The 19,087-nt window shown below is 43.6% G+C and overlaps 1 protein-coding gene across 2 annotated transcripts; it reads right to left on the bottom strand.

Moving 5' to 3' along the window:
* Positions 1–451: 451 nt before the first annotated feature.
* On the bottom strand, positions 452–14,892 carry RHOF (ras homolog family member F, filopodia associated). 2 transcript variants are annotated; one of them, XR_010073139.1, is made up of 6 exons: positions 10,863–14,892; positions 10,674–10,761; positions 3,663–3,772; positions 2,770–2,904; positions 1,279–1,592; positions 489–622 (listed from the first exon to the last, which is right to left on the bottom strand). XR_010073139.1 is itself a non-coding variant. In XM_063350980.1 (5 exons), exons 1-5 carry the CDS (start codon positions 11,025–11,027, stop codon positions 458–460), a joined length of 663 nt encoding a protein of 220 aa, XP_063207050.1. In that variant the 5' UTR covers positions 11,028–14,887; the 3' UTR covers positions 452–457. The 2 variants fall into 2 exon arrangements, 1 of the variants encoding a protein (XP_063207050.1); XM_063350980.1 differs by lacking the exon at positions 1,279–1,592 and having other exon boundaries at positions 452–622; positions 10,863–14,887.
* Positions 14,893–19,087: the final 4,195 nt, after the last annotated feature.

Genomic DNA, 19,087 nt, shown 5'->3' with positions numbered 1-19,087 from the left:
TCAAAGGTGCCTGATAAGCTGCTCTAACATCAGTTCTTCTAATAGATGTGGCTTTTCAGCTTTTCTGCTTGAAAAATACAGTAAATTGTAGCTATAACATGCCACAATTATTCTGCAGAGGAAAAAAAACCCCGCTAATAAAGTCATACAGTAGCAGCCGCTGTTCATTGCAATTTAAGTAGTGAGTCCAAGACCTGACTGGTGGTCCTTTGCAGTTAGGAGCAAAAGCGAGACACACAAAGGCACGCAGCTCTGGTGAAAATTGATAAAGAACTTTGAAAACTTTGTGAGAGCAGTGCAACAGAAGTGCAAAAATACTAAAAATAATTAAAACTTTAAAATAAAAATTGTTCTAAGAATACAAACATGTAACAAAACAAAAAGGTCTTTAAACTTAAACTCTTTAAAATCCGAATGGCTTTGCTCTTGTGCAGTCACTGCTCTCGTGCAGTCCTGATCATAACACTGAGCACGCTCTCTGTTTCTTCTGGCGCTTGGCTTTTTTCATGGCATTTAGTGCAATGGTTGTTGCTTCTTTAAAAACATTTTCTATGTTTTCGCGACATTTTGCTGAGCACTCCAGATAAACTTCTGCATTAATCTGCTGACAAGCTGCTTCACCCTGGAAAGAACAAAGGGTAAGAAAAGATGTAAACCCAATGTATGAGAGAAGAAGGTGAGACGGGAAAAGGTGTTATTTTGTACATCTTCATATCGTGAGGTCAGAAAGAAAGAAGCTGCCTTCAAGTATAATGCTGGAGTGTAAGTGGCATTGTTAATAAACTGAGGCAGTGTTAAATAAACTAGTTGGGTTTTTTTTCCCACCCTGTGTTGACCTAGAGCCTGGCCTAACAGTTCAGTGCATTACAGACTCTAAGATGCAGATTGCTGATAGCGTAAAAGTATTTTTAGTATTAAATTTGTTCAAAAGAAATGCTGAGGTAGATACTTAAGTGAGGATGAGATGCCTACACAGCAATATTTTTTCAGGCCTGACCTTAACTATTATGTGATGTCACCTTTAGTAATGAATGTCACATGCAAGAGCAGAATCTGGACCAATGTCTTGCCTTGTTTTGCTGGTGCACATGCAGGAACCCTGACTTCTGCTTTGGAGCATCACAAGGGCTCAGCCGAAATCCTCATATACGCAAATGGGTGCCTGCATTTCTCAGCCTCACCCAAATGCATGCAATAGGAACAGACCAGAATCTAAAAAACTTGCATGCAATCCTGGTTCCGCGAAATCACTACAGACAAAACACAGTGATTTCTTACTTTGCTTGTGATCCTTTTATTGTCATGGCAGAGTCAGCCCCCAGGTTTGAATGCTTGTGAGCCTTAGAGCGTGAATTCCAGGTCTGCAGCCCACAGCTCACAAACTCTGCGTTTATTCATTACAAGCCCTGGGAGTGGGGTCACTTGAGCACTCAGGCCTCTATAGGGGGGTTTTTCTTCAGCACATTTAAGTGAAGTTTGTCTCCTTTCAGTTGTTTGCAAGCCGCAGCGCTGGCAGATACTGTTCAGCTTCTCTGTGCCTGGCATCACAAGCATCATGTCGCGTGACTCAAGATGCCATCAGCTGTAAAAGACTGAGGTAGTGTATATTTAAGGGTAGAAAAAACAAGTGGGAGGGTCCACATAGGAGACAAAGTTTGTACATCATGTGGGGCCTGGAATTTAATTGCAGGAGGCCTCAGCAGACTTGCAAAACTGTCTGTTGCTTGCCCTGAACCTCACGTGTGAGGGCGATGAAGGGAGTTCTTAATGCAAATGAGGAACAATCTGCAATTGTTCCCAAAGTGACAGGATGGGCATCTCATCCTGTGCGCAAGCGAAAAGTCCCAGCGTGGTTTAGTGGTGATGCAGTTGCAGTTTCTTTTCATACTGTTTAGTAAAAGAAGTGATTCATTCAAGGTCTTGGTGCACTTAACCTTGTTCCCTGGATTTGTCTCTCAAATAATTTGAAGGCTGCTGTTCTTGCTCTGAGATGAGAGAAGGAGGATGGCTTTGTAGTTTAAAAAAAAGTGGGAGACCAGAGCAGAAAGGTCTGGCGTGACATGGGACAAGCTGTTCCACCACTGACTGTTTCTCCTGTACCTATGCCAGTCTTTAACACTACTTGTAAGTCTCGCTGCTTTGTAATACTTAAATTGAAAACATTTCATAACATGTAGATTTTTTTTCGATTACTTTAGAGACTTCAAAGAAAAGTCTCTTATGTTAGAGAAGCCTTGCAGATGTTTTTGCTATTGTCCTTGAAAGGATTTATTTTTAAATAGGATTTGCAAAGGACTTTTTTTTCCAGAACAGTCACTATTTTTAATCCTGTAATGTGTGTCCTAGCATCTCCGGTCTTTCTCACAATCCTGATCAAAATACCTGCAATGGTAGCAATGTATCCTAATAAAAATTACGAAGGGAGTCGAACAAACTTGTCAAGGTTTACAAATTTGTAAGCTGTGAAAGGAAACAAGAATAAAATGTAATGAGCCTAGAAGGAAAAGCCAGTAGTCTCCTGCCAGACACCCCAAGATATGCAAAATACTCTTCAAATTTCTCTTTACTTCGGGTGGCGATCTGGCCACTTCCAAAATGGACTTACAGAAATCCCTGTTAATTCTGACTGTCAAGAATTTCTTTACCTGGCTGCTGCAATCACCAAGTTTTGGAGTATCTGTGATTGTACTTGTGAGGAACAATGCCACTGAAGTAAGTGTGTTTTATGTCTTGCAAAGAGCACACCACTTGAAATGCACTTAAATTTACCTGGTTGTAAGTAATGGGTTCCTGCTTAGAAGCCCTGAGCTTGCGCAACTGTTCTTTGTCTTTCCGAAGGTCTGTCTTGCAGCCGATCAGTACGAGCGGGACACCTCGGCAGAAGTGATTCACTTCAGGATACCACTGATGGTAGAAAAACAAAACTTTTACATCTGGCTTTTTTTTTTTTTTCTGAAATTTAAACAATAAATCGAAGTAACAGAATCAGCATTTAATACATGCTGCAATTTCAGAGTTTTGGAAGTTGTTAATCTAGTGGTAGGGGCCCAACATGTACTATTTACATTATCGAAACATTTAAAAGTCATACCCAAAGTCAGTTGCTTTATAAAAACATAGGTGACATCTGTCGCTATGCCAAAGTGCTTATTTAACATCTGTTTAAATGCAGAAGAGCTCCTCTAAAGTCATATTTAAGAGCAGAATTTGGGCCAAGTCTTGCTTTGTTTTGCTGGTGTGAGGTACAGGAACGCTAACTTCTACTTTGGAGCATTACAGAAATCCTAGTGCAGGCAAGTGGTTGTTTACCTCTCTCCCCTGCAGTTAAATATGGATGTGATGGAAGTAGACTTGAATCTGAAATGCTTGTGTGCAATGTTGGTTGTGTGATATCACTGCAGATAAAACACTGATTTCACCGCTGCTGTTTGATCTTTTTAGTGTACTCTGGAGTCACCCCCAGTTCTGGGCACTTAGGAGGCTGGTGAGCTCCAGGTCTAAGGTCTGTGACCTGCAGCCCGGCGCACGGTGAGTGATCGCAGCATCCGCACGCCCAGGGTACAGGACACTAAAAGCATCAGCTTTTTTAATCTGACATCTTGTCATATATCAGGCGTATCTAATTAATTTAAAAGGTTGAAGCAATTACAAAAGCCTCTTACCTTAGCTGCTACATTATCATAGCTAGTGGGGTTCATGACATCGTAACAAATTAACACGACGTTTGTGTTCTGGTAAGAAAGCGGTCGTAGCCGATCGTAGTCCTCCTGCCCTGAAACACAGAGAACGTTTTGGTAAAAGAAAACTCTGTCCTTAACAAGCAGTATGATGGGAATATGTAAAAATATGTACTTGAGATCAAGAACAATGGTACTACAATTGCACAGACTGCAAGTTTTCCGTACTTGTGAAATTCCTTTCCTTAAATGCAGTAGTTTCCTCTTCACTGACAAAACTGATGCTTTAGAATATAAAACATGTCCTTGGCAAGTTTTAATAAAAAGCCTGCTTTGCCTACCTGCTAAGTACTTAGAAGCACTTCTAATCGCCGATTGCCAAGTTGCTGCTCACAAGCAAAATCAGCAAGAGGAATCTGACAGTTATCGATTAAAACCTTTGCAATTTGGCCGTGGCTCTGTTCTCCCAAATCCATTTGTACATGTGATGCTGTGAGGAGGAGAAACACTGTATTTGCTAGACGCGAAGGCTGAAATAAAAATCTTAAGTGGCAAACTTGCTTTTCCCAGCCCAGTGAGCGGAGAGGAAGCAGCAATTAGCACACTGTGCCTTCAACACCACTGCTTGCTGTAGCACCACGCAGGTGATTTTACAAGATGTGCAGCAACATGAGCTGGGCTTAACTGGTCTTTGAAGCGGGACCACACAGCAAATCTTAGGGATGCTGCTGAATTCTGGAAAAGCAGAGGATTTGTCATACTTCTGGTAAGGGATGTTCTAGCACGTGACCTAACAAGAGGAAGCTGATTTGCTTCAGACCTGTACTCTTTCCCCTTGCTGTACAGATGACTTAGCAGTAATCACCGTGCTGGGGTCTGAAAGTGTCTTGCTTTGAGAGATTAAGTTCAATAAAGCAGTAATTATCAGACAGAGTTGGCAGCTCAGGAAAAAACCCCCAATCTTTTTCATTTGAGATTTCTTCAGAGACTCAATAGGAAGAAACTGTGATTTGAGCAGTCTGTAGATCTATTTGCCGCCTGAATGCTGCCCCTGGAATCAGGTATGAGAGGCAACAGCTTTCCAAAATGAGAACTGGGAATGTCATTCCTTCCCACAATCACCACAATGTACACACAGCCCAGAAACTGCCCTAAAGGGAAGTTACACATCTCAAATCTTTTATTGATACTTCAAATGAAGGGATGCTGAAAATTTCAGTGTGCCCAAACTTCATACCAACTACCTGCCCCGGCTCAGTCCTGAGTCGCATCGCTCGAGCCAACACGCTTGTCTCCACCTGCAATCTGAAGAATTGCAGATACCAGGACGCAAATTATTCTACAATACTTTGCCTCCCTCCTTAATTTAAACAATGGATCAAGATACAGGTTATTACAAGGCAATCCCTACTCCATAAGCTGTTACTCAGTTTGCCTGAGATGTTTGTAAGACGGGAATCTTAGGTTTAGACCACTGTATTTGAGCTCCCACAAGAGCAGCATGCTCTGTGGGCGACGTGCAGAACAAAGGAGGATTGATCCCTCAATATTTAATCCAGAAATAATAGACAATTGACAAAATTATGCATGTTGTATAAACATTCAGAGCAAAGACTGTGCTGCTTAGCCCTTCTTATTCTCCCAAATCCACCTACTTGTTTGCAACCGATTTACCATTTTGTTGTTGAGATAATCCTCTAAATGCATGAACCACATCAGGTGCCAAACATTTTTTTTTTTCTCCTAACTTCCTCTAGTGTTATGTGCCGTGTGTAATTTTCCCTGTTCAAGTTCATGCCTCTGAGCCTCTACTAATGCAGCTTGCAAAATCAAAAGGTCCTCCAAGTTATTGCTGGCAATTTGTGAGACAGACAGGACTGTGCCCTTGGAAGAAACACATTAGTTTGTCTGGAATCAGAACATACAGCTAAACCCCTGCCCTCCTGGATGGGATAACAGAAGAGGTGTCTTCAATGATGTGACACAAATATGCTGTATTGCAAGTCAAAAACTACAGATATGCCCCAGTGAGCTGCACCTCCATCTTCAAAAACAGATACACAGTTATGTTTTTTTAAGCAAACTGAGAAAATAAACACGTAAGAAAATGCCGCTGTATAAAACGTGGCTCCATGCATGTTTGGAATTTCAAATACAGAGCACAGAACAAGGTACCGTGCAGAGACCACAGGGGGAAGGTTAGAAGGTAATTGCTTAACTTGTATTATGGTTGGATGATTGCAGCGCTCACTTAGAAGGAGAGGAAGCTATTCTTTAAGAGCTCAGATGCAGTTCTTCAGTCGCTGAGGATGTAACAGACCCAGATCAAGCTGTGTCTAAACATCAGCATCCCTCTCACTGAAAACAATCCCTTTCACCCCCTGTCCTTAAGTGCTGCTGATGGAAACTCAAGAAAGGGCCTGAGAGACTTTTTCTCTGTAAAGCTGCTCACTCTGTGGTCAGAGCTAATTTGGTAGAGTTAGGTCTTCTACTAGAAGAGTTTTAAAATGAAGGAAGAGGGTTGAACCTGAGCAGTAACTGAATGTATATGCAAAGCCCCTGAGTGTGGTTCCTCAAACACAGGTAGCAGTTTTCTTTCCCCAATTAGCATAAAGCATGCTGTGGAAGAATAGGTCAAATATATGTCTATGTCTATGAGCATATCTGTGACTCTCCTCTGCCTTCCTCAATTCATTGTAGCATCAGAGACCTTGTTTATTATTTTTAAAGAAAAACCTTCATCCAGCTGAATTCACCTAAAATTTCCTAATCCTTTGCAAAGATAGCACTCCCGCATCCCTCTGACACGCTGCATAACCCGCATCTCTGCAGTCGGGCCCTGTGAGGGGGCTGAGGGTGAGTGGGGGAAGAAGTGAAACCACAGGTCTCGGTCTCACGTGCATGTTCACCTCTGCCTGCTCTTCCTCACCAATTCACCACCGAAGGTGTGCCGGCCTGTGCACTGCTCAGCCTGTAAAAGAGCTCAGCAGCCACTGCCATTGATGGGAGAGCTTAAACCACAGCGTCAAGACTTGACAGCCCAGGAGGCCACCAATATGTGCTGTCCTAATGTACGGCAGTGCTGTCTATCGCCACCAACTGCCAGCGGGTCAGGAAGAATGTAATATCCTGCCACACAGTTCAGACCAGTCGACCACTTCCTACGTATGGCCACATGTTGTCTGTAATACTCCACACTCATGGTTTAGGATCGACCTGGAACCCTGCAATGGCGAGCCCTCACAGGCACAGAGAAATGCACCCAATTCTCTTTGATTTTTTACTCTGCAGGCTCCATAGGAATACCATGGTTATTAGCTTACCAGTTATGTTTTTTCACTACTCAGTTTAAAAAAAAAATTAGGAAACAGACATTCTTGGCAGGAATAAAACCAGTAGATGAGGACTTAAATTAAAAAGTTGTGTGTTTTTTGTCTTCCGCGCGCATGCCCTCCCTTTTAAAATTATGAAAAATAATCCTTGCGTATACAAACTTTAAAAATTTCTCTTAAGGCCTGATGGCCGTGCATCTGTCATTACAGACCTGAAAACCCCCGCTGGAGGCTTCGCATGAGCTTCCTGCCAGTCAGAGCGAGCACCCACAATGATGAGGCATTACTTCCTCCCCAGCCTTCCCCCGCTCAGCACAGCTCTCCCTGGTCTGAGAGCCCTGCACCAAACGGCAACAGAAACTGAACCTTGTGTCTGAGCTGCAGCTAAAGCACCAACGCCACTCTCTTAGTATGTAAAAAGTAGAGTTAATTTACCTCTCAATGTCTTTGCCTCTGTCAAGCACAGCAAGAAATGGAAACTTTTAATTGAATAAGCTGCTGCAAAGCCTGTTTGCAGACAAGGCAAGCGATATTACAAAGCCTTCGCACATTGCGTAGGTATACCACCAACTTCCTGCAACAGCAAGAGGTGTCTCTGATGAGGAAGACAGAGTAGCATAGTACAAAAGTCTCAGAAAAAAAATGTTATTCTAGCATATTTTAGACTCACTCATTAACTTCATATGTTACCAAAATTCTTGTCAAGAAAAAAAATATCTTTTGTAGCTTGAAATTTTGATTCTTAGGCACTTTGTTTGCGTCCTTCTCCTTCAGTAAGTAGAACAAGCTCAAAGTCTCAAGCTGCACAGGACTTGACAATACAAAGAATCCTCTAACTTTAAACAGCCCACAGAGCTGAACCTGTCCTTTACCTTCCCATGACACTGATGTATGTGCAGCTTTATTCAGCGTTGCTCTTAGCAAGATCCTAAAAATATTGAAGTCCTTTCTGCAGTGGATACATCATGAAGATGCAATGACACTTTTTATAACAGCTTTGCTTTCTCCTCCCCTACGCTGATACATGGCACTTATCTGAAGCCCTTCACCTCAGAAATTGTTTTACATCCTTTTGATCCTATTTAAATGACTTTATGATAATCTGAATTATTTGTGAACCTTTCAGACCGAGAAGCAAAACACAAGCTGTTTTAGGATTTTAGAGAAGCACAAGACCAACTCAAGCAGTTCAGTCAGAAGATGATTCATAAAATATGGCTAATGTGCTGCCCTGTTAAGCCAGTGTACTTCCAGTAATAAGGTGTATATTTAGACTCCTCTTTAAGCTGCAACTGCTGCTGTACACCCACCCCAGACCATCATCACCCAGCTGAGATAGGAATTTAATGAGTTATTGCTGCACGATACGACAGACACAAGTCAACATAGTGAAACACCAATTCCAAAACTGCGTCTCCCATGCTGTAGCAGAGGGACAGGAGCCCTTGTCTCCTGAACTGGATGTTCCCCTTGCTTTTCTCTTACTGCATTATATGAATTTAAGAGGACAGCACACAACTCTTGGTCCCAGTCTAATCCTTAAGGAACTCAACATCAGTGTTGTATTATTAAAAACAGGATGGGATTAAAACGTGTGCTCAAGTGAGTTCTTCCTCTACCATAACTTCCAGCTTCAGGAAGAGGATGAGAAGCTGCTTGAATCACAGAGTATGACACAGATCTGTAACATAAAACTATGTAAGCAGCTTTGAAACAGAACCAAAACTCAAGTCTTTCCCACTCGTAAGGAAATGCCATAACTAAGGTGGCAATGTTCCCCCTTTCTTTGTATCTGATGTGTCTCATGCAAAGCAAAAGAAATTTCACAGGAAGGGAGGAGACAAGCGTGAGCATCCTCTATCAACTTGCAGCCTGGGGGCCATGACACTGTTGTGGGAGGTGAGACATGTTGGGTTTCAGGGTTTCCAGATGAGAGATGGAAAGCAATTGCTCTTTCATGGCAGAGAGCTCTGCCAACTCGGCAATAATGGCATCTCCGCTTCCCGAAGTGACACAAAATATGCCCCACTCTGTTCTTCAATGGGGCAATGCTCTGGTCCAGGGCAGTATTTGTAGCTGTGAACTAAATGTGGAGGAGCAGACACTTTCTGCTAAAGTTACGTTCCTGAACAAGGCAACAGGGTAAGACAAGCCACCAGCACTGGGTTTGGCAAGTGTTCTCCAGGCTGCTGGTGGCTGAAGGTCTTGCACAGAGCTGAACTCCCTGTGTGATGCAAGGAGCTGGGCACTTAGGTCAGGCTTGTCAGAGTTTAGTGCTGCAATACTGAACTTTCCCTACCTACCACCGTTTCTGGATGCAGCCCATGTTCCTTAAAGCCTGGAAGAGACTCCAAAGGCAAATGTTGGAAGCTGCAGCTTGATTTTAAAGGAGCCAGACAAGTATCAAAAACTGTGTGACAGACAAAAATTCCACACTGACAGTGAACAAACATAAAAACTCGACAAGTTCGCTGTGGCAAGTTCTTGGTGCCAACACACAATATTAAGGAAATCCCTCTTTCACACCAGATTTCAGCCCGTCTCTTTTCCTTTAAGACTTAAGCACAAAAGCCTTGCTATTCAGTAGAAGCTACATTATCCAAATCACTGGATTCAAGAACAGTTAACAATGACACAAGAAGATATATTGGCAAATTGGGTGCTCAGTATCTTACTATACTGCAGTAAAGATCAGCAATAAAATTCACTTTTAGATTAAAAGCCCTTAAAATCATCTATTGAGATGCCATGTGCAGTATACAAGAAAGTAAGCGTGTTTTACTACTATTAAAAATTAATATGGACTGCATGAGGTTCTTATTTTTCTTGGTATAAATTTGGAACAACTCCACAGGCTCTTGAACTGAAACAGATGATTTACACTGAGCTGAAACAGAGCACGTGTCAATTTTAGGGTTCATTTAGGAACACAGCTGGATAGGAGCCTAGGAACTTTGAATGAAGTTGAACACGAACCGTTTCACAAGTTCCTGAAATGAACCCGAACAAACTACCAGCATTTTCAAATCACTTTTACCGCTACAGCCTTTTTATTTTGAACACAAACCAGCCTTTTTCTCCTTCACTATTAGATCACACATGGCAGGAGATTAAAATATTTTCCTAGTTGATTGTATTATGCTTTGCATCTGGGAACTGGGTTTTAATACCTTCAGATATGTTTGCTATTTGATGTGATTTTTCTTAATAAACTGAATTGTTAAGATAGCGAACAAGTCCATGGCTAGAACTGCCATTACACGAGCAACCCCTTTTTTTTCTAGAAGGCACATTTATGCATGCAACAGATAATGGTTGTTGTTTTGTTTGTACTTTAATCTCAAGCAGTTTTAACTGTCGTATTACACTAAAAGTACGGTAGCAGAAAAGCAATGTGAAAATACGTTCCAGCTTTACAGTCTGCAAGTATCAGTCTGGTTTGAGTTGACCCAGCAAAAGCTGCTGGAACAGAAATACAGGCACGTTCACAAGAGCAGCATTTCACACTGGTAAAAGCAGTTTTAGGACATTTGTCTGAAATTAGGCAAACCCGGGAGCTGGGTTGGGTCGGTCCTGTCCCAGGCCACACACAAACGGCCTCTGACAGCCCGACACTGTCGGGACTGGGGAAAGGGAGAGCACGAAGTGAACACCCCCCCCTTACCTGCGGTATCGTACAAATTCAGGGTGACCTCCTTTTTCCCCACCGTAACGCTGGTCGTGTACTTCTCGAAGACGGAAGGCGCGTACTGCTGCAAAGGGAGGAGAAGCGGTTCTAAGCCAGGGACGGGCAGCCCGGGCGGCCCCCGGCCCCTCGGCCCCCCGGGGCCCGTCGGCGGGACAGCCCGCTCACCTCGGGGAAGGCGCCCTTGGCGTACACCATCAGCAGCGACGTCTTCCCGCAGCCGCCGTCCCCCACGATCACGACCTTCACCTCCTTCTTGCCCGAGGGGGCGGCCGCGCCGCCGCGGGAGCCCCCCGCCGCACCCTCGGGCAGGGCCCCGTTGGCCGCCTCCATGATGGAGCGGGGCCGGGACGGGCACGACGCGACTCCCCCCCAAACCGCCGCCGCCGGGCTCCAGGCGCCCCGAGGCGGGCAGGCACCGCCCGCGCCCCGCCGGGGATTGGCCGCGCAGCGGGGGCCGGCGCCTCAGGTGCCTCCGGGCCCCGCCCGGGGCCGCGCCGCGGGCTCAAGCCGCGGAATCCCTGGGGTGGTGGAGCCCGGCGTGGCGAGCCCCCCTCGGCGACCCGGAGCGCCCGCGGCGTCCGCTCCTCAAGGGCTGCCCGGCGCGGGGGTGGTCCCGAGCCCGCTGAGCGCCGTGGGAGCCCCCTCAGCTCTCCGTCAGGCTTCTCTTCCCAAACCCCGATCCTCCTGGTGAGCTTCCAAGGCCTCCATCTGCCCGGGGCCATTGGGCCCTGTTGGCACTTCCAGTCCACCCACCATTTACCTGCACTTGGGTGCTCATCCCCATCCAGCAACTGTGGCACCGACATCCTCATTTATTCCCCCAGGGAGCCCCTTTGGACCTTGAGCGTCATGTTGGTTTACCTCACGTTGCCAGTAGCCGGGGGAATGTCTTCCAGTTGGAGCGCCATGTTGGCTTACCTCACGTTGCCAGCGGCTGAGGGGATGTCTTCCAGTTCAAGCACCATGTTGGTTTACCTCACGTCGCCAGCGGCTAAGGGGATGTCTTCCAGTTTGAGCGCCATGTTGGTTTACCTCATGTCGCCAGCGGCTAAGGGGATGTCTTCCAGTTTGAGCGCCATGTTGGTTTACCTCACGTCGCCAGCAGCTGAGGGGATGTCTTCCAGTTCAACCTCAATGCCTGCAGCAGCGGATTCCAGTCCCAACGGGTGAGGGAAGAGCATGCAGCGAGTGCAGGGCCAGCCATGGCAGGGGGAGGCAGAGACCCCCCTGAGGTGCCTCCCTGAATGCATCTTGTTGCTGGTACTGGGAATGGCGGTGACTCGCTGCTTGTTTTCTACTGTACTTACCGCTCGAGTAGGAACTGACTGCTCTGCTTATTGCTTATTCACCCAGTGCCACCCATCCAAGGTGAGCTGCGATAAAAATAAACTGGATTTTTACATTTTAGTGGTGAAGATGCGATGGCCCCAGGCACCTGCCTGGTGTTGTTTCGTACCATGGAAGTCAGGGGATCATTCCACGGGGATCACACCAGACAGATACGTTTGGCCATGATGCACAGGTCAGGGAGTGATGCTGAGTTCGTGACAGACCTGCTTGGGTCGCAATCTGCCACCATTCTGCACAAAAAAATGGTGTTTCTTTCTTAGCAGGGATTAACAGCGCGCTACGTCTTAAATAAACCCTGTCAGTTCTTAAGAAATCAAAAATTACTCTACAATTTTTGAAATGCCACTTGTGGGAATAGCAACAAACCCCCGAGGGCATGCTTGAGTGTAGCAAGATGATTTAATTCAACTAAGGGGAAAAAAAAATAGCAACTCAAACAGGGTTTTGCATTTTCTGCTGCACGGTTGTGTCACTAGATGGCCTTCCAGACCGAACGCAAACACGACTGTACCCTGCATCACTTTCAAGGAAGACCCTGCTTTGTGCAGAGGGCAAACAAAAAGCAAGAAAAGGATATGTCAGTGATAGGAAGGAGGGACGTATAAATACCCAATGAAGTGTCATATAATTCAAATAATAATCATAAAAAAGCAGCCAAATTCACACCTGTTTAAAGCTAAGCATTTTACTGAGGGAAAAGTTGATGCAAGCATGTAGAATACACAAGCTGTCAACAAGATGTTTTATGAACTGCAGTCTTATACACCTTATCTGGAACAAAGTAAAAGCCGTCAGCTTCTGTCGAGTGTAATGGCTGAGGGGCATTCTAGTATCGCGCAGGAATGAATGGTCCAGGAAATAATTTTTACCCTGAAACAATTTATTTGGACCTGGCTCAAAGCCAGCATCACACTATGTATGATATGATCAGCAGGTAGACTTAGTAGTCTTCCTGTAACTGAATACTGTAATTCAGTTGTGGTTTTTTTTCAAGTCAATTATTGCCATAAAATTTTTTTTTGGGATAAAAGTTTTTTTGTGGGTCATTATCATGTTGTTTTGCTCTTTGTTTTGTTTTTTTTTTTTTTTTTCAAGTCTTACAAAACAATCTTTACATTTCTCACAGCTTTGTCTCCTTTTACATTTTATAGTTCAGGGAACTTTTTAGATTTGAACACCTTTAGATTTGGGATGAAACAATATAAAATGAGTAGATTATAAAATCAACTGTAAGCACTCCAAAGAATGTTTTTAAATAACGGATGTTCTATTTGTAGTGAGTCAACTTAGTATTGATGAAATATAGCATTTCGGTGTCTCAGTTACTTATTTTTAATTAACGGGTATGCAGTGCCTTAGGCATATAAAGTCCCATGCAAAAGCTAAGCATATTTTGCTGACTCAGAAAAAGTTAAATCTAATATGGAATTCTGCCACTGATTTAAATGGAAGAAGATTCAACCTTCTATTAGTAAAATTCAAATCTAATTATTATTAATTGCAGGCGTCCTTCTCTTACTTCTGTTTTGGCCTGTATATTGATTGTGGCACAAGTTCTGTTTCATCAAAAGCTTACGCGTCTGCAGCTCAAGAGTCAATATGCGTTTTACAGAGATTTACAGTGAGTGTACCAAAATCAAGACTTTAATGGGGTATAGTAAATGTGTTCCAGTCTTATTACCAATTTGTCACTTCACAATTGCCAAGGAAAATAATAGGAATGAATGAAAGGTTAGCACATTACCTAGGAAAACTGCTGGAACTTTATGATTTTTAAAAGATGCTTTAACACTTTAGATGGTGTCCTGGTTTCAGCTGGGATAGAGTTAATTTTCTTTCTAGTAGCTACTGTGTTTGGATAGCTACTGTGTTTTGGATTTAATATGAGAAGAATGTTGATAACACATACTGTTTTAGTTATTGCTAAGTAATGTTTATATTAGTCAAGGATTTTTTCAGCTTCCCATAGAAGCTGAGAGGGAGCATAGACAGGACAAGATGGCCACAGGAATATTCCATACCACAGACTCAGTATATAAATGGGGGTTGGCCAGGGGACAGGGATCTGTGATCACTGCTTGGACTGGGCAACCAGTTGTCAGGTGGTGAGAGCAACTTGTGCTTTATCACCTTATTTTGTATGTTGTTGTTGTTGTTGTTGTTGTCGTCGTCGTTATTATTATCTCCCCTCTTCCATCACCATTCTGTTAAGCTGCCTTTATCTCAACCCATGAGGTTTTTTCCTTTACCCTCCTTTTCTCCCTCTTCTCCCACCCCTACTTGAGGGGGGTGAGGAACGTGCGAGTGGCTGCATGGTCCTAGTTGCTGGCTGGGGTTAAACCACGACAGATGGTATTGATGGGTAATTCAGGTTATTTGTGAGGACACCCAAAAAAGACTCACAGATTAGGTTTAATATTGAAGCTATGACTTTTTTACAATACAGGGTGATGAAATAAGTTGATACTCCCATTTCTCAAAATACTAAGCCTGGGAAAAAGTGCTTGCAACCTCCAGGACAGTTCTGGTACAATAGAAGAACCTCAAGGCATATCTTTAGCCTGACCTCCTAAGGAAACAACACCAATGTGCGTGTGCTGCCTCTCTCTGTCCCTTGTGATGTGCTTGAAGAAGTCAAAGAAACTGAGATTTAGTACTATTAAAAGCCCATGAGTTTTGTGACTACAGACAGTCAAGTGAGGGAAGAGAAGCAAAATTATAAATCATTCTGCTCACAAAATACTATTTTAAATAGTAAATATGCAAACAGATTTTGATTAAATGTTCTGGTTACCTATGTTCTGTTTGGAGGAATTCTGAATACTGTAAAAGTTTTAAGTTTCCAATCAATTAAGCTCTATCATAGTGCACACCCTTAGGCTAAGAAGCATGGCTTGCAGTAATATTTCTAATGGAAAATACAACTATTTTAGCTAACCATCAAGGTCTCAGCCTACTGGTACTTCCTTGTAGCCACAATTGCAGAGAGGAGTAGCAGCAAACGCCATCTGCTGTATACTCATATTATTAGTTTATATGTTAATATAAACTAGACAAGAATGGGGACCTGTTCTTCCTAAATGTCTTTAGAAGTATGTTTTTGAAATACAGTTAAGAATTTTCTTCTTGAGAATACAGACCCCGGCTTTACAAAGACTTACACATAAACTTAACAATAAGAACAAGTAGCCCCATTTACGTCAAAGGAAATATTCATGAATTTAGTTAAGAATGTGCATAACAAGACAGAGCCTTAAATATTTATTTTTGAACATTACCAGTGATATTAATTATTTGTGTTTTCAGCGATGAATTCCCAATGAACTGCACAGCATGTACATACACAGCAAGAGACAATGCCCTGAAGAGTTTACAAGAGGAAAGACAGACCCTGAAGAATGGGATTTACCATGTAAGTAGAGTGAATTTCCAGTACATTTCACATGTTAACACAAGGGCAGCAATTGTTTGTCATGTGCACAGACCCTTACTGAAGAATAATCTCTGCCCCATAGAATTTACAGTGTGAACTAACAGGGCAGGCAGGGAAGGGAAAACTGTAATGTGGGAGAGCAGAACTGTACCTTGCACGCACAAAGTTACAGGTGACAATATCAGTGTAAGAGGAGATGCCTATGACAAAGCTACGTATATACTCAAGATAATTTGATTTGTTCACAGAACAACTGTACAAAATTGTTTTTTCAGTTGTGTTTTTGCTAGCAATGCCAGCACTCTTTTGACCCTCGCTCAACCCTGGAAATAGCTTTTTTTCAAAAACAAAGCTCCCAGTCTCTTTGACTTTCAGCTGCTTCTCAGTATCCATTTTTTGTAGTGTTTCTTGCTGTTTCTCTTGCACATGCAGAGCTCTACCATCTGGTCCTCATGGCCTGATATTTTACACACACGCCCCCACCCCGAAAAATCCCTTGGGCCACATGATTCACCATCTATTCAAACCTTGCCATGTGCCTGTTTTTTGTGTAGTAGCCCCTACTGATGTAAATCCCTTGTTTCATAAGGGCTCTCAATTGCCTTTTTCACTGAAGGCAAGGTGGCTGTGACACCTGCCAGTTTCTAAAACATTTAACCCAACCTAAAACATTATTACACTGTTGTTTGGCTGAGTAGGAACCATATTTTTTTTCCCCAGTGGGAAGTGCTGCCAGAAAGGTATTAACTTTCTAGACTATTAAGTAATGTGGAAAAATTATATTTCAATAAGAAAATTTCCTTTCTGCCTTTTCATGCCTTAGGAATATAGTTCCTGTTTCACTTGGCTCAAGTAGCCCATGTACTAAATCAGCACGAAAATCTTTCAATAAACTCTACATAAAATCTGTACAAATGCTACCATAGAGTTCAGAGGGGAATGAAACAAAGCAGGACGACAGTCTGCAACAGGAGGCGTTAGCCAAATTAGGCACATAACTCGGCAAAATCAGGCAGCGAATATTCAGGCACTTTGATGTAGTTTGGACAGATTTTGTTCATAAACCGCACACTGACTACTATCTAGAGAGCAGCTATTTATAGGGAACACATACTGTTTCTTGGATTATTTTCTTTGGTATGCTTTAAATTAAGGGTGCCAACTACATGTGCCAAGTATGGCCTACCTGATGTATGCATGGCCAACATGCCGTATTTTGAATCTCACCTTTCATTAGAAACTGAGTTCTTGGCTTTGCAGTTGTGGGGGGAAAAAAACCCTCCACTTTACAAATTTGAAGAGCATGTAAATCAACGTGGTAGTAACTGCTTAGGGGCAGTTTCAAGTTTCTGTTCCTCACTGAAGTGTGAATTCTCAAGCCAAGTTCTGTTGTAAAAAATGGATAAGACAAGGTTAAGATCATCCTATGCTTTTCTGGAACATCAAACACAATGACTGATCTCTGAAAAGCATGAAATGAACAAGCAAGCGTCTGCCAACACCACGATAACTCTGCCCCCACGGATCTGGGCGATATGTGTGTCTCCCAGATGTGCTGGCATGGCTTCACTGAGCGATGGAGAGGAATTTGTTAACACAGACTGGCAGAGCTATCACAGGCATGCTGGATCTCATCCTCTACCTCTGTGCTGAGAAGTGAAAACACTGGACACTGGAATAGGCTGCCGAGGGAGGTGGTGGAGTCATCATCCCTGAATGTGTTTAAGACTCGTTTAGACGTGGTGTTAAGGGATGTGGTGTTAAGGGATATGGTGTAAGGGAGAACTTTGTAGAGTGGAGTTGATGGTTGGACTCAATGATCCCAAGGGTCTTTTCCAACCTAAATGATTCTATGGTTCTGTGGAATCTGGAGATTTGCTGGAGAGAGAGGGATTCAAAACGCCTTGTTTCAGGAAGGATCTGCACGTTGTGTTCGCATTGGTAGCTGTGGCTGGTTTTACCATGGGAACAGTCAGAAGCAGTGAGTTCAGGAGTGATGTGCAGGCTTGCTCATGGATGAATGAGAGCACAAGGCTCTGCTACAGATCTGCATGAAATTAATCGGCATCAGATGCTTTTCTGCTTCCAGATCTGCAGCAGAGACTAATCCCATCAGGAAGTAATTTGGAGAAACGTAGGGAAAGGGCTGTAAATAGCTTTCCTTGCAACACAATGCATTTTTACCCAATATCCAGCCCCTCCCTTTAGTATACACCCCTAAAATCCCTCTGGGTTATGCCTTCCTGTGTTTTCATTACCCAACACTCCACCTGACCCAGCAAGCACCAAGATGTTATTTTTTTCCAAATCAGAGTGCTCTCTGCAGTATCTGCTTTCTTCAGATTACTTTTCCCTTCTTCTCCCATTCCCAAAATAGGTAATTCCCAGTAGAGAGGTATTTTCTTTTAATGTACTTGCTGGTTTACAGACAAGGAAGGACTGAGACCAATAGGAGTGTATGTTAATTAGCATGACCACAGAGCAAGAGTTGCATTTGGCTTCTTTACGCAGCAGGGATAAGCATGGAGTAGGTGAGTCCACTGTGGATGGACAAATCTGGGTTATGGTCCCCAGATGCTGGTTGGTAGATTCCACTAATCCTGAAATGTGTGGAGTTGTACTTTTTTGTGAGGCTTTTGAGAACCTCGAGTTTAAATGATCCCAGGTTTGGCTTGCTAAATATGCTTTCCACTGTATGACCTACAATGCAACCTGAACAAGCATGTGTTTTTCAGAGCCATTGGAAGAGTCAGGCTTTGATCAACACTTCATTGCTGCATTGGCTGCGTGACAGCCATCACTCTTGCATCTGGCCCAGGCAGGAAGCTCTGAAACCTTTTGGACAAGAATGTGGGGAAACTGGGAATATTCATAGGAGAAAAAAAGATGGCAAGGCAGGCTATAAGAGAAAGGACTGTGGATGAAATAGGGGCAGGCTTTTGCTGAGTAACCTATGTCACCAACATTAAAAGGCAGTTAACGTGTGAAGTTTACGTCCTCCCCTCTGGTATTTGTGCAAACTTCCTACAGGAAGGCTGCAACTACAGACTGAAGAGATGATAAAATCCCGTTTATATCCCTATGGGAGACACCATAATTTCTGCCTGATTTTTGTGGAGTGGTAGATGTATGGGGAGAGCTAAGCAGGAACCACTTGCTCTGTCATCATCTGGCTGAGAAGGAGCTCATACATAGAGATGGAGGTCTGGCAGGAGCATCCCTAGACAAAGGACAGGCCCAGACTGAGTTTATCTCAGACCTGAGAGTAGCCATTAACCCAGCCGGAGCAAACCCTGCACAGAAACAGTGACAGTCAGAGCAGGGTAATTAATAACTTGAGGGGCTGGAAATAAACCCAGTTGTAATTGTGTCGTATTTGCTTTAGAGCTGTGATTTTTGGCCTGTGACGTGCTTGTGGGAGCTGGACAGGTTGATGATGCAGAGTGGCCTGGCTGGAGGTCCTCACTGCAAGCCACCGAGCAAGTCAGGAAGGTGTTTGAGCAATCGTGGCAGTGGCTTGGTCTGCTGTGCACAGGCACGTAGAGGGCAGCAACCTGCCAGCGTTGCTCCAACCCACGGATCATCGCCAAACTGGGACTGGCGCGCT

The sequence above is a fragment of the Chroicocephalus ridibundus genome, chromosome 13 (genome assembly GCF_963924245.1).
Source record: "Chroicocephalus ridibundus chromosome 13, bChrRid1.1, whole genome shotgun sequence".
In the NCBI taxonomy this organism is placed as follows: Eukaryota; Metazoa; Chordata; class Aves; order Charadriiformes; family Laridae; genus Chroicocephalus; species Chroicocephalus ridibundus.
The sequence above is the reverse complement of the archived record's forward strand: the minus strand, read 5'-3'. Positions and strand labels throughout refer to the sequence as shown.